Source organism: Pristis pectinata, chromosome 22 (assembly GCF_009764475.1).
Source record: "Pristis pectinata isolate sPriPec2 chromosome 22, sPriPec2.1.pri, whole genome shotgun sequence".
Classification (NCBI taxonomy): domain Eukaryota; kingdom Metazoa; phylum Chordata; class Chondrichthyes; order Rhinopristiformes; family Pristidae; genus Pristis; species Pristis pectinata.
In genome coordinates, this window is record NC_067426.1 from 25,443,150 (window position 1) to 25,466,965 (window position 23,816).

At 39.8% G+C, this 23,816-nt stretch overlaps 1 protein-coding gene across 1 annotated transcript in view; it reads right to left on the minus strand.

The window, feature by feature from the left end:
• LOC127581617 (CUB and sushi domain-containing protein 1-like) overlaps positions 1 to 23,816 on the minus strand; it is a 1,418,367-nt gene that overhangs the window by 467,156 nt on the left and 927,395 nt on the right. The window contains 1 exon segment of the mRNA XM_052036133.1: positions 3,621 to 3,695. Within this exon segment, the coding sequence (XP_051892093.1) occupies positions 3,621 to 3,695 (75 nt within the window).

Sequence of the window (23,816 nt, forward strand, 5' to 3'; positions counted from 1 at the left end):
TGCTTCCAAATAACACAAAGCTTAGACATGAAGCACACTTTGAGGAGGATAGTAATAAATTTTGGGAGGGCATAATCAAAATGGTAAAATGAACAGAGGCACGGCCGATGATTTCTCCTTAGCAATAATGTCATCAGGTCAAAAACATCACAGTACAATGTAACCAATGATCTGTGATATTCTGACATTCAGTATGTACACAGTTCTATTCAGGAAATCTCACATTGATTGTCACTTAAAATGACTGCACGTGCAAGTGATTATATGGCACCGGAGCACTCACCTCTTAAAATTGTGTTCTGACATCTTTTATAGCTCCCTCAGAAAGCTTGGCTAAATATCTCATAAGAAAGATGACCAAAGAAAAATTGTAGAGCTTTCTAAATCAACACAAACAAAAAGTACTGGAGGAACTGAACAGGTCAGGGAGCATCTATGGAGAGAAATAAACAGTCGACGTTTCTCTCTCTCCATAGATGCTGCCTGACCTGCTGAGTTCCTCCAGCACTCTTTGGGTGTGTTGTTACACATCCAGCATCTGCAGAACCTCTTGAGTCAGAGCCTTCTAAATGGTGGCTAAATGGGCACATTAGGACCATTGACAGTTCTGGTCATGGCCCGACCCTGGAAACTTTACTTACAACTAAATGCAAAGCCTCTGGTACAATGCACGTGCACATTTTTTGTACCAGAAATCTGGTAACCTTTCCAGGTGGGATAGAAGATCAGTGAAGATTCTTAGGGACAGGATATATGGACATTTGGAAGAGCATGGAATTATTGGAGATAGTCAGCATGGCTTCGTGCTGAGGAGGTCCTGAATCACAAAGTTGATTAAGTTTTTCAAGGAAGTGACGAAGATGACTGATGAGTGTAGGACAGTGGATGTTGTTTATACAGACTTTAGTAAAGCATTGGACAAAGACCCTCATGGCAGGCTGGTCCAGAAGATTCAGTCACATGGGATCCGAAGAATAGCAAACAGAGTTCAATCCAGACAAGTGTGAGGATCATGGGTTGCAAATCCATTATTTTCTGAAAGTGGCAACGTAAGTGGATGGGTGGTAAAGAAGGTGTACCGTGTGCTTGCCTTCATAGGTTGGAGCATTGAATACAAAAGTTGGGAAGTCATGTTGCATATGTAGAAAACCAAGGTTAGGCCAGATTTGGACTATTGTGTGCATTTCTGGTCACAAACTCAAAGTTCCATTCTTTTGACAATTAGTAAACTGCTTTCCAGCATGAAGAGAAAAATCCATAGAGGCATTCCACCACCAATGAAAAAGGCTCTTTTCAAATGATGTTTTCTAGCAATATATAAATGCTGGTGCACTTACACTGCAGTCTGACCAATCACACAAACAAGTGTTGACTTCCAGTTAGATAAATGGAGAAGGGCATGAATATAAGTTTTGACATATGTTGATTCAAAATTTATATATATCCCAAGCTCATCCAGGTTGTTATTGAAGAAAGAGCAACGATATCAGTGAATTGTCATGATTTTAGCAGGCCATTTTTAACACATAGCTTCCAACTGGTGATAAAAAAGAAATAACTGGGAAAATAATTGGATAAGATCAATAAGCAAAAGAAAAACAACAAAAATAGTCATTATTTTAAAAAAAACAAGAATTATTAGGCCCAGATGAAACAAAAACTATGCAACCAACTCCCATTGTCCAGCTCTGGGTCCACAGTCTAGCAGGTTTTGGCTCTTCAAGAACACATGTCTGACTGTAATGAGAGATTCTACCTCAACCACCTCTGCAGGCAGTGAGTTCCAGACCGCTAACACCCTTTGGGTAAAAAAAAATTTCTTCAATTCACCTCTAATGAATCTACAAAACAGTTTAAATCCATCCTCTGGTTTTTGACCCCACCACTCAAGGAAATGGGACATTCCTATGTTTTTCAAGGCCCCTTATAATTTTATATACCTTAATTAATTCTCCTTGCTACTAATGCAGTTTATAAGGATTAATGAGGCTAGGATATACACAATGAAGAACAGAGCCGCAGGAGGTACTGAGGAACATGTACTATTTATGTCCCAGGATCCTTGAAAGCAGGAAAAATGGTTAAAACACAGCACATGAGATACTTGTCTTCATGAGCCAGGGCATAGTATATAAGAGCAGGGAGGTTATAGAGCAAATATGAAAAAAACATCAGTTAGACCTCAGCTGGAGTACTATGTCCAGTTTGAGTTGTCACACTATGGGAAGGACGTGATTGCACTGGAGATGGTAGAGAGGAGGTTCACCAGGGTATTGCTTGGGATGAAGCATCACAACTACAAGGAGAGATTTGATAGGCTGGGCTTGTTTCCTCTGGAGTGGAGAAGGCTGAGGAAGGAATGACTAGGAGACTGGCTGGAGAAAAATTTAAAAGGTGAGCAACCTAAAGAACCAAAATTAAAAAGTCCATAGCCCAGGGATGTGCAGTTAAAAAGGTGTGAGGTGAGGACATGGGGGAGGAGACATCTTGGAGAAGAAGTAACTTCGGAAAGAAGTCCAAGGGATGTGAATGTGAAATGACAGCAATTGAGGAATGTAGAGTTAGTGTGAAGTTTGTGGGATATTTCCTCATGATAAACCAGATGAGGAAGATAGAAACAAATACATGTCAGTCAGAAAGAGTTAAGAAAATGGTTGCGGTCTCAAACAGTGAGGCCAAGGCAGACAAAAGTGAAGGATTCTTAATGTTATGTGGATCCAAGTCATAAAGTGAATTACCACAGGTCAGGAAAATGGATTGCTGCTTGGCCTGGTCAGTGCTTTATACATCTATGAATTTACATATGAATTTATTTCATTTATTTCCACTTGCACTTGTGCCAGCATTTTCCATTCCTAAAATATGTTACCTCACACTTATCCACATTTTGTTGTACTGGCTATTTTCAGCCATTATTATGCCAATCTGTTTTTTTTAATCTTCATATCACCACCTTCTAAACACTTCAACATTTTAAAATGATGAAAGCTCAACATGTGGTACTGCACGAAATCTAAATTATATAAATGTACTGCCATAATTGCAGCAGTATGCAGTTAAGTAGATGGAACACTGAACTATATATATGCAGGCAAAACAGCAAAGTAAAGTCATAGGACATTGTTAGCCTTTAGGTCACAGGTCATATCAGGAAGTTTGTTTAGTTTTGGTCACCATTCAGACTAATCAATAGGCAGAGCAGAAAGTTCAAACACAACTGTTTCACAAATTTTAATTACCACCAGCGGAGGCAGCAACCCTCAAGTCCTTTGAGGCATGGTTGTTTCCACTGAATATGTGGCTCTGCCTTGAGTTTATTGCAGGTCAATCTTACTCGGGTATTTTTAAGCCTCAGTTCATTGATGCAATGCTACTTCAAGCCACCATGATGAACTTTCAATCTGGTTCCACTGCTTAAGAATAGTAAGCAGTAGCTGATAAGTCACGATGGTGAACAGGGTACAAATCGGCTGCTGAGTCATCCTGTCCATTTCTGAAGATAGAAAATCAAATCTCTCAAAAGAGAGTACAAGAAAGGGGAGAAAAACCAAGACTTAAAACATACAATTTAAATTTCTATCATATCAAAGACCGAGAATGTGAAATGAAGAGCAACTTACAAACTGAAGACTTCTGATTGTCTTTGCTGGGAAGTAATTTAACACCTCGAGATTTCAGCTCAATCAGCTTTTTAACTGCAAGAAAGAACATTTGAATAAGGTATCAGCAGTCGAAACTGTACAAACTCTGTGCATGCTTCAAAATAGGAAAGTATAACATTTTGGGAATTTGAAAACAAATTGACACTGCAGAATTGAAAATAAAATTATCACTTTTCACTAACCCACAACTGTTCTTGAGATTTTACTCAGAGAAATCAAACCCAATAAAACAATGCATTGCACCACTGAGAGCAGTTTGGATTTAGGTAGTGTTGTAGAAACAAAGGCACTGAGCTGCCAAAGACTGACTGAAGTAAGTAAAATAAATCAGTAGAAGAAACAATGAGCAATGAAAGATGGAAAGGAAATTCACTGGTCATTACAGCAGGCTAGTGAACTATTTTCATCAAAGCATGAAGCCCTTGACAACACCATCATTCCAAAATACTAAAGTAATAACATTTCTCAATTACACATTTGTACAAAACTGTTCCAAATGACATCCAAAATAATAGTCGCCTCTGATATCAGTCAGCAAGGAATGTACCACCTTGTGTTTGTTTTAAACAGTCATGAGAGTGAAGACAGCTTACTTTGTGAATAGTACAAAGATTCTGGAACTCGTCAACAGCACTTTGGGGGACTGTTCCTGTGAAGCAACTAGTCTGGGTTATCTGGTCAAGGAAAACCCCATAAATCTGGGCAGCACTTTTCCTTCATGGACTAATGTATGTGCTTCAGAGGATGGTATGTACACCCAAGATGTTCCACTGTAATAGCATCTAATTCAAAATCGACATCACCACAGAGGTTGGTATGGTTTGATGGTTTGTAATATTATTACAATGTGAGTCCAAGAATCTGCTGTACTCTTATTGTACTCAATAAGTGAATATCTATGGCCCTCTGAGAGGAAAACTCTGAAGATTTACAACTCTCTGAGTTATGAATTTTATTAATCATTGCAGCCCTGATAGGAAAGTTGCATCAGGTGTACAAGGCTGAATTACTCCAGGAAGATCCTGGTTGAGTTTCAGGAGCAACCCTCAATGACTCAGAAATTATCTTCATAATGTTTCACTCCAGGTGAAGACAATTTTCAAGTACATAATGCTGCAAAAAGTGTTACATAATTGAATGTATTTGCATATCCTACATAGCAATATCTTTAATGCAAGTATTTTCTTTAGGTAGCTGGATCAATATTTCATGTAGTACTCCAGCTGCTGTCTCACTGAAGCTCTATACAACTGCAACATGTCTTCTTTGCCCTGTGTATTCCAGACTCCTGATAATCAAGGCCAACATACCATTTGCCTTCCTAACTGTTCATTGTATATGCATGTTAAATTCCTTGGCTGATGAACAAGGAGATTCAGGTCTCTGAAACAATGGTTCCTTGTCATAAAAAAGTGATCCGTTCTTCCTACAAAATGATTAACCTCATGTTCTGCACACTGTACTTCAATTACCACCATTTTATGCACTTGCTTATCCTTCATTTACCCTTTTGCAGATTCCTTGATTCCAACCTGTAACTGACTTACTTAGTTCCACTCTGTTGTTTATCCTTTAAACAATCCCTATCTATTCTGAGCTATTACATCAATACCACACTCATTTTTTTTTGTATAACAACCTTTTCTGTGGTACCAAATCAAACTCCTTTTGAAAATCTAATATATATCATGCTCTGGTTTCTCCCTTATCTAACCTCAAATCACTAGTTCTCAGTTCATACTCTTCATTGCTTTCATTAATATCAGCAAACAGAAGACACACATAGATAGAGTCACGCACAGGAATTTAAATTTGCTGAGTTTTTGAGGAGAACACTCAAGCATTCTTAATGTTATGGTGTGATTGTATGCATGGGTACATCCATAACCTCATATTATACATTTGATTTAGATAACTATTGTGAGGCCATGACCCTGCTTATCCCTCTCTGTGCACAGTATCATAGCATCAAACAGTGCATTAAACAGGCCCTTCAGCCCACTGAGTCTGTACCAACCCCAATGTCTTTGGGATGTGGGAGGTAACCAGAGCACCCAGAGGAAACCCACACAATCATGGGAAGAATATCAAACTCCAATCGACAGCACCCAAGGTCAGGATTGAGCCTGGGTCGCTGAAGCTGTGAGGCAATAGCCCAACTAGATCTGCCACAACACTGCCAGAACATTTGTCCTTCAGTACATGTACTGTTGCAGAAACTTCATCATTCAGTTAGCCGTCACAAAGTGTAACCCAATATAGATGTATATTGTACATTCTGAAACAAAGTGTCTTAGGCCTCTGAACATTACACATACTACACTGGGTCTGCTCCCTATTCCTGCGTTCAGTACTGTCAAGAATTTCCTCTAATTTTCTAAATAGGGAGGAATGTCGACAATTTCCTCAAGTGATACAGATGAGTGAGAATACAATTATTTTCAATCCAGAGTGGGTCCTGTGTCACTTTTTGAATCCTTTAGCACATTAAATAGCTCACTTCTGGGTTTTTCTTTTGAACTATGACACCAGAGAACCTGTAATTTTGAAACTTCTGGTAAGATCCTTACAGCTGCCTGACCATGAATAATAATCCTTAAATCAAGTCACTGAAACATTTACAGGTTTGTGATGTGACATTCAGTGCTGAAATAGTGATTTTCTAAAGGACTCTCAATTTCCATAATTGAAATTACTTATCATAATTTTGACAAAAATAGTACAAGTGAATGTAATCCTGCCTCTAATGGCTCAAACACAAATCCAGCTGAAGAAACAGCTAACCACCCATATCCCCACGGCTGAATAAATTATGAAGATCAATAATGAACATTTATATTATCTATGCTCCAAAGCCATCAATTCTCTCTTTAATTAGTACACAACAGCAGGAAAGTATCATAAACAAATAGTAATTTTTGGGGGAGGATGTGAATAATATACATACTCAATTGACTGAAGACAATTCAGGAGAGAGTACAATGTCAAGAATACATCCAGTGCCTGGGAGTAGAAATTCATTCTCTAATATGTGTTAAACATGCTGTGTGGCAGTACATGTGTGTTGAACTCATATAAATTCAGTTTAATTGAAGTTAATGGATATTTCAGAAAGCAGAATTAATGGGCATGCATTACAGCATCATCTGCTAAGAATGTACAACAGAGCACACATTTTTTCCCCAGGTTGTCAGATAAAATCACTGCATGGTATTTGACTTTGGCGAGGTTGAAATAAAACTCACTTGTCTAAGTACACTGTTTCTTTAACAAATATGTCAGGAAAGCTAACATCAACTTTCACATATGTGACTGCACCCTAATAGCATTGCATTGGTTACCAAGGTTCTGAAAGATCCTTAATAGATGCAAATCTTTTTCTTATTTGTTATTGTGACTTTAATGGAATAAAATATCCTGAAGCACTGCAGCAAAATGGAAGAAAAAGCATGGACGTGCTGGTATACAAATTTCTTGATCAGTTGTTCTGGTAAAGAGTCAGCACAGAGATGAGCTAAATGGCCTCCTCCTCTGCTGTAGCCATTCTATGGTTCTTTTTGACAGGAGAAGATTGTCTGGCCCATCAAGGCTGATTCTAATTGTTACGTTATGACTAAGTAGGAATGGTTGAGGCGGCAGTCGACACCAGAATCAAAGATCAAGATTTTGAAGATGTTGCTAAGAGAGAAAGGTTATAAAACAGAGATATTGATTCCAAATTAAAGGCCATTTTACACATTCCCTCAAATAGTAGACCCACATTTTCTCATCTGGCTGTCAATACACTGGTTGATCCTACAATGCTTGATCTGAAAAGGTCTGTAAAACGCATCGTTTTCTTGGTGTCGTTAGTTTAATCATGCATTTGCTAATTGTTTCCTTTGGTCTTTGGATGTATGTGCCAAATCTGTACATTGTGAAAATCTGTGATAGCGTTTGATTGAATACCCCATTCAAATGTTTCATTATGTCCTCATCTGCAGTTTAGTTGCTTTTGGACTTGTATGTCTCCAGTCCAGCCACCAACAGCAATATTGCTTTCCTTTACTCATGTTTTGTTGCATTCTCTCTTCTGTGTCTACCCTCAGGACGCCAACAATGTACTTTGTCTTCTGCAATACTTCCATACTTTCCATAAGCTGTACAAAGAACTGAGTTTGTTTATGACACTCCAATTCATCGACATGTCTGACACATCTTTTACCTACTATCATCCCCTTTTCTCTGTTTCCCTCACACTGTGTCACTCTCCTGCTACTTAAGTAGCAGCATCCCAAACGTATTACCAACTTAGTGTTTGTGGATTTGTTGCAAACAGAAAATGGTTGAGCTGTAAACAGAACATCCTTTACTGAAGGCAGTAACTACCAAACTGAAGTCTCTGGTAGAACAAAGTATCAGGAGTCACACCACGTGACACAATCAAGTTCTTAAAGGTACCCTGCAGAGGTCAATGCCAGGACTGCAGTACTGCAGCTACCAGACACTTGGGTGCAAAACTCACATGAGTGGCCAAGATCTGTTAATTCATGGGCAAATATCTTTTACTAGCCACAGGCCACAATCACTTTGTCATACCTGAACCTCAATACTGCATGCCTCATACCCATATCTTACGGCGTGCCCACACTGCCTGTTAATCGGATACACCACCCAGATTACATGTCGCTCACAGCCACACCTCCCATTCTTTCTCCTGGAGGAGGAAAGGTACAGCCAGAGGCAGCAGAAATGATGCACTGTCAAGTGTGTAATACTCTAAAATGAAAGAACATCTGCAAAAGTGGCAGAGGTGAGACATCAGTCCATTCACTTTGGAAGATAGGACTGGAAAAAGTGAATGAATTTTGAAGATCGAAGTATTAAGAGACTTGTAAATGAAGATATGATCATGTCCTCAAAGCCTCTTGTCATCGCCTGAGAAAAGGTCATTGAGCTGAACTGTGTAACACTGTTTTTCCTTAATATACATTGTAGTTCTTTTGCCAATCACTTTCATTTTACGTTCCCTGGTTCTTGGGCCTTCTGCCAATGGAAACATTTTGTCTCTATCTTGTTTAATTTTGAATACCTCTTTCAGATCCCCTTGCAAACTCTTCCGCTCCAAGGACGACAACCCTGGCTTCTCCATGTTATCCAGATAACTTAACCCTGGAATCATTTTCGTAAATCTTCTCTGCACTCTCTCTATAGTATTTATAACACTCACTAAAGTGTGACACCCAGGACTGGTGATGGAGTGACACCATTGAAACAGATAAATGAGTAAAATAAGTTGTCAAGAATGGATCCATGGGGCTCACTCCATGGGGCAATTCTCTGTGAATTTAGACGCAATCGGACTCACGACAGCTGTGGCTGGGTTTACATGCCATTACTTCCTACAAGGCAAAACCTAACAGCATAAATGGCAGTGATGTTTCACTCCCTGATGAGCTCAATGCCTTTTTATGTACGCTTTGAAAGGCAGAATAACATTACACTTGTGCGAATCCCCACAGCATCTGGCGACCCTGTGATCTCTGTCTCGGAGGCCAACATCAGAACATCCTTCAAGAGGGTGAACCCTCGCAAGGCGTCAGACCCCGACAGTGTACCTGGCAGGGTACTGAAAACCCGTGCCAACCAACTGGCTGGAGTGTTCAAGGACATCTTCAACCTCTCACTGTTGTGGTCTAAGGTTCCCACCTGCTTCAAAAGGGCATCAATCAAATCGGTGGAGCTGTCTCGACAACTATTGCCCAGTAGCACTCATATCTGCTGTGATGAAGTGCTTTGAGAGGTTGGTCATGGCTAGAATTAACTTCTGCTTGAGCAAGGACCTGGACCTGCTGCAATTTGCCTACTGCCACAACAGGTCTGCAGCGGACGCAATCTCACTGGCTCTCCGTTCGGCTCTGAAGCAACTAGACAGCGCAAAACATACATCAGGCTGTTGTTTGTTGATTACAGCTCAGCATTCAACACCATCATCCGCTCAGTACTAATCAACAAGCATCAAACCCTGGGCCTCTGTACCTCCCTCTGCAACTGGATCCTCGGCTTCCTTATCAGGAGATCCCTGTCAGTGCGGATCGGTAGTAGTATCTCCTCCTCACTGACAATCAAGACAAGCGCACCTCAAGGATGCGTGCTTAGCCCACTGCTCTACTCTCTCTACACTCATGACTGTGTGGCTAGGCGCAGCTCAAAAGCCATCTATAAATTCACCGATGACACCACTGTTGTTGGCAGGATCTCAGATGGCGATGTGGAGGCGTTCGGGAGTGAGATAGGTCAGCTGGCTGAGCAGTGTAGCAGCAATAACCTCGCACTCAATGTCAGCAAGACCAAAGAATTGATTGTGGACTTCAGGAAAGGGAAGTCAGGAGAACACACACCAGTTCTCATTGAGGAATCAGCAGTGGAAAGGGTGAGCAGCTTCAAGTTCCTGGGTGTCAACATCTCTGGAGATCTATCTTGGGCCCAACACATTGATGCAATCACTAAGAAGGCAATCCAGTGGCTCTACTTCATTCAGAGTTAGAGGAGATTTGGCATGTCAAAGACTCTTGCAAATTTCCACAGCTGTACAGTGGAGAGTATTCTGACTGGTTGCATCACTGCCTGGTATGGAGGCTCCAATGTGCAGGAGTGAAAGAGGCTGCAGAGGGTTGTAGACCCAGCCAGCTCCATCATGGGCACAACCCTTCTCACCAGGGAGGACATCTTCAAGAAGCGGTGCCTCAAGAAGGCAGCAAATAGCAAATAAGGATCCTCATCATCCAGGACATGCCCTCTTCTCATTACTACCATCAGGGAGGAGGTACAGGAGCCTGAAGACCCACACCCAATGTTTTAGGAACAGCTTCCTCCCCTCCACCATCAGATTTCTGAACGGTCCATGAGCCCATGAACACTACATCATTATTCTTCTTTTGCACTATTTATCTACTGTATCTTTATAACTTATAGTTATTCACGTGTCTTGCACTGTACTGCTGCCGCAAAACAACAAAATTTCACGATTTATGTCAGTGGTAATAAACCTGATTCTGATTCACTCAAAGTGCAAAGCAATAAGTGGGGAAAGTAGCCAATGGAGAAGAATTAATGATTGGACAAAACAAAAAGGTATAGATTTTGCTGTGCAGCATTTACATGGTGGACCTGGTGGAACTGACACTGGACCTGATCAGTGAGGCCCCCAATGATGCTCAGGCTCTGGGTAATGTCATCACATCACCAAGGGAAGCCAGAAAAGGCCCAATGTGCAGCTTCAATAGATGGCAAAGTTATGGGCATGGCTTTGTTACCAGAAACCTTTCGACTGATAGCAAAGCCATTCCCCTAGCTTTGTTATCAATAAAAGATGTTACATGTTTATACTGCTCCTGCTACATGAAAGCATTCAAAAAATGAAAGGAATTAAAATTTAAATTTAAAATCATTAAAATGAAAAAAAAATCCAAAAACTCATTAACATATTTTAAAATATCTAAAAACACTACTGCAAACACAAGTACTGTAACTCACCTTATCCATGTCTTCTATCTTATTGCTGTAAAATTTCCATTGAAGTGACTGGACTCTTGGATCCTGCATGGGATCCACGAGCAGATTCTACATTGTTTGCTGGAGAATCGAAGAAAGTTCATGGTCTGCTGAGCAGTGGAGAGTACTGACAAATTTGTTAAGAAGAACCCATCAGCAAGTTTGGGACTTCTGGGTTCATTTACACAGTGTGCTTTCGTCCCAAGTTCGTCTGCATTTATGAGGGTAAATGCTGACAGCTTGCCTCAGGACTGCTGTTCATTTACTCAGAAGATTGAGCCCAGCATCAATGGTCTCCTTTCATCTGTTCATCTTTTAGGGATCAGTGATTCCTGTCACACAGCAATAAAATGAAGGATGTTGTTTCACACTCCTAGCCATTAGACCACTGAAACAGATGGAAGGTAAAATGTGCAGGAACAGTATGAGAAAAAATAAAGATTAAAAAGGATTTTCACTGTCACGAGTCTGGTAACAGTTCAGGAAGGTCAGTCTCACACAGAAATTCCAAATAACCTGAAGTATCCTCAATAAGCTTTGAATGAATGAATTGAAGCCAATCATCACCTGTCAATCATCACCTGTCAGATCTCTGACCATTGCAGAGCTGAATGTATTTCTTACTATCAATCTTGCTCTCTGCAGAGGATTGATTTCTCTGAACACTGAATAAATTGCTAATTTTCTGATCTTTCTTTTTTATTCCTTTCTGGCAGTTTGCTGCTTCGTTCCCCTTCCCAAGATCACCTCCTCAACCCCATTTTTTTTTCTCTTACCCTCTCTTGGGTATAGTACTGGCATTCTGAAACTGGCTTCAATGACTTGAATTTTATTGATTTGTTCAGATTCCTCTAAAATAACTGTGCATATAGTATGGCAGTTCAACCACTTTCACACATGGTGACTGACAGCATGGCTGCCAGAGGTACTGGAATAGGAAATGGTGAGAGACATTTCACCAATAGCACAAGTGGCAAAACCCAGAAGAGAACAAAACAATTTATCTGACAGAATGTATATCATAGACTTATAACAACATCTTGGAAATGGATGTTAGAGTAAATTCTCTGTTAAATGTGTTTTTCAAACAGAATGCGTATGTTGGCAACATATTCCGAACAGTAGATATGCTCACTTATGGTCTTTTCAAAACAGCATTTATCCCTTCCAAATATTATGAATAGTATACATGATAATGTTCCTTTATCTCTGCAGGTGTGAGTGACTAGATGGCCTGGACTGTTTTGGCCAAAGTCACAGATTTGTGGATTGTTATACTTACACTGATATGAAGCGGCTGACACAGCGGAGTCCAACTGCATTCTTCATTGGTAAAATGAGGAGATCCTACACCCAAAATGACCCTGACAACCAGCAAAACTTTGAGGGCTGTAACAGCCAATATTCTTATCCTTTTAATAGTTTTAAATGTCTCTAACTCCCAAAAACATTTCAAACCTAGTAACTTTGCAGTGAGTAATTTAAAAAGTATAAATTGTTAAACACTTTATTAAAAAATAAACAGGTTTACTAAAAACACATAAAATCATAAATAATTAAAAATATTAAAATTAAACAAAATGAGTCAAAATGTAACTAACTTTCCCCTTTGCTTCCTAACCTTTGACATACAATTCCCAATCGTCACAACCCTAGCACAGCTGGGCTCCACCACTGGACACCAGATGGAGGAGTGTTAATTCAGTCAGACAGCCCCGGTCTTTCACCGCCAGTTCTGACTGGAACCACCAGCAATAGTTAGTGTGAGCCAGCCCATGTAAATTGAATTTTATTCCCATCAACTCCAATGAATGTAATGCACTGTTATACGTCCCAAACAACTTCAGATGATAGAAGTACTCATATTCTAGATATGAACATTAGCCTAGTGGTCTAAAAGGTAAAATGGATGCAGACAAAACCTTGAGGCAGAGTTAAAATCAGCAATCCAGATCCAAATTGGACTCTAAATAGTGCTGGTTTACACACCTACTGAGAAGCATGCAGTACAAAAATATTCCTCTGAAATAACTGTGCAGATAGTATGGCAGTTCAACTAGTTTCACTCGTGGTGACTGACGGCATGGCTGCCAGCAAGAACTATGACCCATTTGAATGCCCCTATCCACCACCCTTTGGATTTACTACCATGACCAAAGATACACTGTGACTGGAGAATGTAGTACCTATAAAATGCAGTGGACTTCGCTGCCAAGGTTACTCAAACACCATCTCTCAAACTTACAGCCTCCAACCAGCAAGAAGCACATAGGCATCACATACAAAGGAATACCACCACATACAGGTCCCCTCCAATTCACACAGCAGCTTCACTAGGAAAATGTTCAACAATCTTTCATTACTGGTATGTCCTAATCCTGAAACTTCCCATCCAATATATGATGAGTGAACCTTTATCAAAGAAGCTGTAGCAGTTTAAGAAGTGGCCCACTTTCCCAAAAGCAGTTAGACTGGGCATTAAATACTTCCCTTCCCTGTGACATCCTTATCTCATAAATGAATACAAATTTTGAATATATTCATCAATGAACTGTGAGAATGGATGTACTTAAAGAAAGTAGTTTTCTGTTCCACAAAAACAGTCCTTGATATCTTGAAGAGTGACAAGATTAATTAAAGAAGAAAATGGATTTATCAAAAAATACATAATGGAAATGACTGAAACAAAATTATGCCCAACTATTTAATAGTTTCATTAGTGCTGTGGCATAGTTCTTGGTAAAAATTAAGTATGTTTTAATGCATATTAATGCATTCGCAGCCACCATAACTTAATTTTAAGAGCCTTGGAAGAAACCCATAGCTGAATGCAACTAACAGAAGTTCACACTGATGATCAATATGACTTGAGGTTGTGGTCAGTTTTGTGGTCAGTTTTGTGGTCAGGGCATGCTTCTAGTGCAATGTTTGTTGGATTCAGGGTGATAGCCCTGATCCTCCCAATCCTTCAGGTGGGCTTCAAACTGTCGCAAGGATCATTGGTGACTCAGCCTCAGCCAGTGCATTGTTGAAGCTCTCCTTTCTGAACAGTGGATAGCACTAAAAGGAGGCAAGGTGGGGAGTAGAGGCACACTTCTGTCAAAAGCATTTACAGTATAACCATGTGTAGTTTTCAAATATCTGTGGCAGTCAAAGGTATTTAAAAACATTAACACTGTTTTTAAATAAGTTATTTTTCAAAACATATTAAAGCTTATTAATTCGCTTTCAGACATTGAAATAAAATAAGCAAAAAGTAAAATACTTCCTGCTGGCTGAGTTTGCAGGATTTGGACAAAACCTTAAAGAAGCAGCCCACTGCATTACGGGGATGGTATATACTGTAGCCACAGCACACTGTTGTTGGAGGTAGTGAATGCAAGACGAGCTGAGGTGCTTAAACGAGAAGTTATGATTTTGATTCCACTCGTGCAAGTAAACGTTGGACAATAGCTGATGCAGGAAAATTTCTGTACATGTAACTCAAAGTGAAAAGAAACATGAAATTAGAAAACTATTTTCTTTCTTTTATCTTAAAATGTGTTCATGAATCTATAACTAGGAATTATATAGGAATATGGAGTATTCCTGGTTTTAATAGCTACTTGTAATTATACTCTCAGGCAATTGATAAAACAAAGGATCACCAGCTTTTAACAATTGAATAGTTCCCCAATGAAATGAGATGCTCACAGACTCCAAATGTACAAGCGATAAGATAAAAGAAAAAAACATCAAATCATGTTGCCTCTGCAATCATATAATCCAATTAGAGAGAGGTTTGTGCCACATATAATTCACATCATAAGTGACATGGGAGTCTTCGCTGTGAACACTGGGTCTAAAAGTGAAATTTTCAGTTTTGACATTCCACCCCCATTCAACCCACAAGCAGAACCACAACAAAAACATTCCAAAGCACTTGAAAATGCATATTGAACAGACAAGCTTTTAAAAATGCTTTTTCAACTAGATGTTGTCCTGATGTACTCAGTTATTCCATTAGTGGTTCAGCCGATGCTGTTTCATCATTTTTCACCGAAACAATCTCATCTGAGAGAGTGGGCTGGAAATGTTAAAAACACATTAAAGTGGAGCTGCTTGGCAACCCTGTTCAAGTGAGGGGTGAGGCGCTATGGTTACAGTATTCAATCCCAAGGTTTGGGCTGAGACCACGGTGAGAAGGGGTCTTTCGGTAATCAGAGCATAGCAGAAGAATTGGAGAGACAAATGGAGAGACAATGGGGGTGGCTGTTGGCAGGGGAGAGAATTGGAGTGGAAGGTCAGTTGGGGAAGTGATAGGTCAGGAGTTTTTTTGATTTGTTTGGTTGGTTTATTTTGATTGGTCTGGAGGATAATCAGTGGGGTTAGGCAGGGAGTGTTTGGCGGGAGGTAGGGATCTGAGAACTCGGCATTTGGAAGGGGGTGAGTTGGAATTAGTGCAGCTCAGCCTGCAGCAAAAACATATTTAACACAAGGAAAACAAACATTAAAGTGATTAAACTGTTGTAATGCAAAGAAAGTTGTGGCCTTCATACTTAAAATTGACGAAACATCCCATTTTAGCAGTCCAGGAGGAACAAAGGGACTTTTAAAGAAGCATTTAAAGCAAGCTGTAAACTGAATAATTTGCAAGGGCAATCATGCATACAAAGTGACAAACAAGATGAACCCAGGGGATTTAATTCTGTGCAAATTTTGCTTATCCGCTTCCTCCACAGGGCTCATGTGATACAGTCATCCACAGCATTTACATGTTCTCAGATAAGTGTTCAGGAGAGTAAGGATGTTTCAAAGTGGTGATGAGCTCAGAATTCTTCCTGTCAAAACAACCTTTCTGTGAGAATTAATGATGTTGACTAATTAATCCAGCAATTAGAGTTATCATCATACAGCACGGAGACTGGCCCTTCAGCATGCTGAGTATATGCTGACCATCAAACACCATTTAAACTCATCTCATTTTATTCTCCCCACAATCCCCAATACATGGATTTATAATGAAAACACTGCACACAGACGGTACAATCAAAATGGAGGGGTTGACATCAATGTAATAGTGGCAGGTGTGACTTTTGGGAAAAAATTTGCCAACTTGCAAGGGCCTGCAGACAGCAGTGATCACCAGTAATATTGAGAACAAACTCCTCTCAGTGATCGCCAGAACGTTTGCATTGGAATCATTTAGAGTTAATTGAGAATTACAAGTTAGTGTATTTAAAGTTAAAGGTAATAATCTGGTAAAAGAGGGTCACAGTTCTAGTGGTGACACAAGGAGACTGCAGATCTGGAGCAAAAAAACACACCACTGCAGGAAACACAGCGGGTCAGGCAGCATCTGTGAAGGGAAATGGACACTCAACATTTCAGGTCAAGACCCTTCATTGGGTGTTCTAGCGTTTGCTTGGTATTTTGCGGTGTTTTAAACAATATTTGTAGTGTTTGCTTTGTAATGTTAGTATTGGAATTTAAGTGCAATAAAGTATTCAAAGAAGATTAAGCTGCCTTGCTTCTAAGCCTTGATTTGTTTAACCCCACCAAGTTGGTTCCAGTGAAATTCACAACCGAGGCAAACCAGGGCAGGGGTGAGGGCATCTTACCTACATTTTAAAAAAGAGCCTCATGGAAAAAGATGGTTGACACAGACTCCCTGGCAGTGGCCCAGCTAGGAATGATTCTTTAAATAAACAATTTATTTTCCAATCTTTATACAAGGCTGAATTACTACCTATTATCCGCTTGGTAGCAACAAAACAATATGAAGTTGACTTTGTGGAACTGCAGAAAATTTACTGAATAAACACTGTTATTTTGTTGAAACCAAAACTCAGCACATCATCTCCAAAATTAGCTTAACCATTTAGTTAAGACCAGCTTCAATGGCAGCACCATTTTAAGCCTACATGTGGATTAGAAATTTGTGCATTGATGTTATATGAGAATTGTAAACCATTTGATATAACCGTGAGAGCCAAGCAAAGGAGCAGAATTCAAAATCTGCTGGACTGCCGCTGGTGTTTACGAGTATCTAATTGTGAGCAACACTCAGTTTTATGTCAAACGTTCCATCAAAAGATGCACAGAAACAGTTATGCTTGTGAAAGAATTTCTCAACCTAAATTTCTCATTCTCTAATCTTCAAGAGGACAAGAGCTGAGGGAGACTCTGTGTGCTGCATAATAATTTTATCTGCGAGCTTCAAATCAATGAATTCAAAATACTAATTTGACATTTATTGGGACTCTGTCCCCAACTACATTTACATTAAGTGATTTGGAGCCGTAATAAGTTGTTCTCATTTATTTGAAACATCTGCTTTAACAACATTCTGAAAAAAATGGGAAGATATATCAGAGTACAGGTCAAGATCCTTCACCCTTAATGATATCAAATATTCAAAGCTAATTACTTTTAACTTGTTAAGTTGTTGCTACTATCTCATCCTTCCCTTATTTCTTGGAACATCATCTCACAATAAATGGAATCGAGTTCTGTGAATGTTACTTTGAACCTTGAAAGTGGCAAGAAACTGCATCTGCCTCCACACACAATCAGGTCACAGAAACAAAGTTAAAGATTTGAAGATTTTCATTGATGGAACTAGACTCTGACTACAAAAGACTACTTTTAAAAATTGACAACTTATTTTTTCTTACATTGACATCAGTACACGAGAACTAATATTGTCTGCTATCCCTGAGGATCAATTAAAGATTATGGTTCTTGTACTGCAAAAAAATCACTCAACATAAACCACACTTTGTTGAAATCAAACTCAGAACTTCGTCTCCAACCTAATTAGTTCCAATTGCAGGTCCTTATAAACATACAAATGGCATAATACTGGACTCCGCTTCTTGTCTGGTCTGTGTGGGAATCACAAAGTGGAGTGTTGCTAAACCGCTGAGTATCTTCCATTCCACTTAGCTCCTCATCCTGTTCATTCAATTTTGGTGGGCACTGTAAATTGGTGCTGGCATTTCAACTACTTTTTACAATCAGTTACAGAAGGATCTCTTGACACTAATTTACAGTTCGTTCAGAACCATTGGAGAGCTCTTGTGGCCAGGGACCGTACCTTACTTCAAAAGTAAAGTCCCAATACAGGATTCCTCTGACATATGAAATGGCTTGGAAATCCAATCATTGGATACTTTTTATTTCAGTGCTATGGTTGTGAACATTAATTTTTCTGGAGTGAAATAAGATTAACATGGTTTCCAGGTTGAATCACATTGTTCTGGAAATTTATCTGGTCATTTACATTCCCAATGCAACATTTGTTTACAGCATTATTGGGAATCGTCTTTAGAGTGGGTCCGACACACATTCACTGTTTGGCACTATCAGATGACAAGGTTTTGACAACAGTGCTCAATCTACAGCAGCCTAATTAAAGAAGACCTTCCTGACTAGTCCCAGGGATTTGGGGATGAGGAATTTGATTACCAACTAACTTTCATGCACGCTACCACAAGAATGTTATCAAACCCCATTACTTATCCCAAGTTTATGATCATCATCCAACACTGCCATTCTTGATTTCCCAGTTCACAGTCCCTGATTGCTCAAGCTAAAGGACTTAATCAATCAAATTGACTCCCACTACCCCCACCTTCAATCACCCAAATCTCAGACCCTTTTTGCCTCACACCCATTTGTTCCTGCACTCCCCTCCCTTAGACCTGAATCTCAAGCCCTTTCAAGATTCCAATATTAAGCCCCATTCCACAAGCACTTTACACTCCAACTTATTGCAGCATCCTCCCCCCCACCCACCCCCCCCCAACATCCACACTCTTCACTGGTGAACCCAGTCACCATCACCACCAGTTGCTGGCAGCCGGGTCTTGCTCCAACCATTACTCTCTCTCCCCTACAATCCCCTGGAATTGGATCACAGCTTTCCTTTTATACACCCCGCTCTACTGCAATGAATATTACAATGACCTTGCCCTTGTGTAAGGATTCTTGGGCCTCAGGTGCTACTGAATCTTCAAAAAGCAAGACCATGGCCAAAGCTGTCACTGCCACATGACAACGTAACCAGTTAACGTGCCCTTGCAGGTGCCAATGGATTTCAATGTTTATTTTGGGAACTAGCAAATGTTAATATCACAGCAGTAAATGCCAAGGCATTGATTACAGATTAGAATTTAAGCAACAAATAACTTGAGCTCAAAAGAAAGATCATTAAAATGTGATTTTATATCATTATATAATCTTTGCACAGTCACATGATATGGGTGCCACTGGTCAGGGCAGGATTTATTGCCCCTCCTAAATTGCCCTTGAATAAAGTCGCTAGGTTGGCTAATTACAGTTGGTTTGTTTCTCTGAAGAACATTCACAAATCAAATGATTTTTTAAAAAATATACAATTCAGTAGCTTCATGGTCATCATCTCTGACACTTGATTACCAATTTTAGAGGTTATTTAATTAACTGACCTTAAATTTCCCAGCTACCAGAATGGGATTCAAATTTATTTTACCAGGTCATTAGTACAGGTCTGCAGATTATCAGTCCAATAGCAGAACCACCATGCTTCCATACCCTTGGATTTAATCTATTGGATTCACAAAAAAACTACCAAAAGTTATTTGAAAGTTTTTCCCCTTCCCCTCATTAACGTTTCTCCATTTAAACGAAGTAAGGCTGCGCACAACCAAGTGTCCCCACACATTTGAAATTGCCTTTTTTTCTTTTCTTTGCTAATGTAATCAGGGAGATAATGTTTCGGATATGGTTGCAGGTTCACATTTCAAACGGCAAATTTAATGATTGACTCACATTACCACTATAAAGTAACCAAGCTGATTTGTTCAAATTAATCAGATATGAACAAATCAAAGGTAAATTATAATCGTTAAACTGAAGGAAAATTAGCAATGAGCAACCAGAACCAGAGCAAATTATTAATTAGTTGAACCTATCAAGTACCACATAACTGATCAATCAAATCATTCTGATCCAAATTCCTTTGACACCATGATTTACAAACTGATTATATACCTTTAAAAAGTAAACTACAATTAGACTTAGGCATAAGCCTAATAATTATTTCCTATAAAAACCTTGTTCAATCTATGTCAATCTTAATCGGTGTCTAAAGCTGGGAGATGATTAGTGCTAAATGAGAATGATTGTATTTGCCTTTCAGATATTAATTCCTAAATATTCTTCTTATCTTGCCTCTGTCCACACTCTGGAAAGCTGTAATTTTTATGCATTGGTAAAATGCAGCTCAATGAAGAATGTCAGAAGTTTATGCAGGACAACTTACTGAAATCATTGAATATTTATATTGGTAACTTACTGAATCATCATAAATCAGTAGGGCTAATGTGTCATATAATACTGAGGATAAAATACTGAATCTTCAACCTCCCTCTGAGTCACGTTAAGGATGTATGTGTGGGCTACCTGTTTTAAAATTCCATTAATTATTCACATTGCTCTTGGGCTGAATTCAGCACAAAGAATATATGGCTCTATGATAGTGAAGTAGACTGGAGATGATACTGAGCTTTTCGAGATGATTTACATTTCAGGACATTCTGTCCAACGGCTACAGTATCAAGTTTGGTTTTATAATTGCAGAGTTTCTTTTTCTGAACAACTCACAGAAGGAAAACTGTAATGTGCCTTAACTACTTTTAATTTATTTGCAGGATGTGATTATCACTGGCAAGGCCAGCATTCAGAACATAGAACAGTATAGCACAGGAATAGGCCCTTCAGCCCATGATTCTGCACCAAACCCAATGCTGAATTACACTAGCAACAATCTGCTTGAAGAACTCAGTGAGTTGAACAGTATCTGTGGGAGGAAAATAATCGTCAACGTTTCGGGTTGAAACCCTGCTTCAGTCCTTTCCTCCCACAGATGCTGTTCGACCCGCTGAGTTCTTCCAGCAGATTGTTGCTCCAGATTCCTGCATCTGCAGTCTCTTGCGTGTGAATTACACTAAGTCTCTTCTGCCTGTACATGATCCATATTCCTCCATTCCCTGTACATTCGCGTGTCCGTCTAACAGCCTCTTAAACACCACTATCATATTTGCTGCACCATCACCCCTGGCAGCTGGTCCAGGCACCTACCACTCTCTCTTTGTAAAAAAAACTTTCCCTGCACTGCACACCTTCTTTAAACTTTCCCCTTCTCACCTTAAAAAGTTATTGTTCTTTCCTGAAATTACCAACTTTATTTCCATAACCCTGCAGCAATGTTGTTTTCCCCACTGCACTACTTCCCAGCCAATAGCCTTGAACATCTGTTGGCCCTTTGCATACTCCATGGCACATCATGGACTTTTCCACCCCTGGAGTAACGAAAATAATTAATGAAATTTTAAAGCAGGCAGCCCAAACTTGCATCATTGAAAAGTACACAGTAAGTGCTTTCACATTACAGCTCACGGAGAGCTGGATGATGCAATATTTTAACCTATCTAATGTAGAACATATCTGGTTTATGGTATTTGAGCAAACTGATCAATGTTGGTGCGAACGCTGAGCCCAAATTCAATGAGTGTGTGCACATTCACAGTGAGTTGTAGATTAGTGGTCATGCTCGGTATTAAATATTTGCTTAATTTGATCCCGTATCATAACTCAGGATGTGGAGGAAATGATCTGGGAATTTGATTTCAGAACGTGTATGAATATCCTGAGGCTGGGAATGGGAAATGTGAGTAAATATTATTAGGAAACATGTACATACTTCAGGACTAGGGATACGAGTTGGCTTTAGGGGTCCTCAATCGTCTCTTCATGCTAATCCACCATTCAGTAAGATCATGATTGATATGATCTTGGCCTTGTCTCCACATTCCTGCTTGATTCCCATGATCCTTTGTTCCCCCAAAGTCTAAAAATTTCTCTGTCTCGGTCTTGAATATATTCAGTGATTCAGCCTCCAGAGCCCATGATTTTGGAGAATTCCAAAGATTCACAACCCGAAGAGAGAAGAAATTCCTCCTCATCTCAGTTTTAAATGGGCAATGTCTTATTCTGAAACTAGTTTAGGTTCCCTCATCAGAGAAAGCAGGTACGGTAGTGTAGTGGTTAGCGTAACGCTATTACAGCACCAGTGACCCGGGTTCAATGTTGGCCACTGTCTGTAAAGAGTTTGTACATTCTCCCCGTGTCTGCGTGGGTCTCCTCTGGGTGCTCCGGTTTCCTCCCACATTCAAAGACCTACGGTTTAGGAAGTTGTGGGCATGCTGTGTTGGCGCAGGAAGCCTGGTGACACTTGCGGGCTGCACCCAGGACACTCTACGCAAAGATGCATTTTCACTGTGTGTTTTTGATGTACATGTGACCTAATAAAGATATCTTATCTTATCTTAGCATCCTTTGGCATCTACATTCTCAAGCTTCTTTGCTCAAATCGCTACAGAGCAACGGCCTAACCTGCTTAATCTTTCCACAGAGAATAACCCTTTCGTACCTGGAATCTCCTATGCATTGCCTCCAGGGCAAGTATATCCTTCCTTAAACTCCCAGACCAAATCTGCACGCATGGTCCCACCAAAGGTCTCAGCAGCAGCAATAAATTGGAGAGGTAGAAGAGATGACCAGCACTTGATAGAACTTAGCAAAACAAACTGTTATATGGGCTTATTTTAGAAACTTCTCCACTGGCATCCAGGATCTCTCAGTAGGCACCAGAGCTAGTCATTGTCATAGCAACAGGAATAACAGGGGCTCAGGCTGATGGCAGATGAGGCCTGGCCATCACAGGCTTCTACACTAATGGAAAGGAAAAGGGTCTGTGTGGGTTCGCTATGAGGGACAGCACAGGAAGAAGCATGCTCCAGGGTCATGGATGATAAGTGAATTGTTACAGACTGAGGAAATACATTGTCTTTATCCCAAACATGTAGGAAATGGATGTTCTCCTGTACCACCAGATTGCAGAGACAGGATAACCAACATTTTAAGCTCCCTTGCACACTGCGCTGATTGCTCACTGAACACACTTGTACCATGACTGACTGACTGACGAGATCGGTGATTGAACCTCCCATTACAATTTAAAAAATATTACTCCTTTCCAATTTTCTCACCCGAGGATAACTACACACCTCTCCATATTATGTTCTATCTGCCACAATTTAGTCTACTCAGATAACCAATTTATACTCTTTTGCAGATTCTCTTCACAACTTCACAACCATTAGTTGTATCATCAAAAAACTTTATTACTATACACTCGGTCTTTTTGTCTGCATTATTCCTGTGGATTCTGAACACCCCCAGGCACTGATCCTGGAGGCAGCTCACGAGTTACATTTTGCCAATCATGTAAATAACTTGTTAATCCCTTCTCTTGGACTGTTGGTGAACCAAACCTCTATCCTTGATAAATTTTAAAATATCCAATATTCTTATCCAATATTCTTATCAAATATTGTCTGGAAAGCTAAATACGCTACATCCAATGGTTTCTCATTATCTACTTGCGGTGTTAACATCCTCAAACACTTCACTCAAATTGTCAAACACCATCTTCCATTCATTAAGGTGGCTCTGGAATCCAGGCAAACAGTTAGACAGTGGATTTGGAGCATTGAGGAGATTGCCGGGGTTTTCAAGGACCGAAGAAACAGTTTC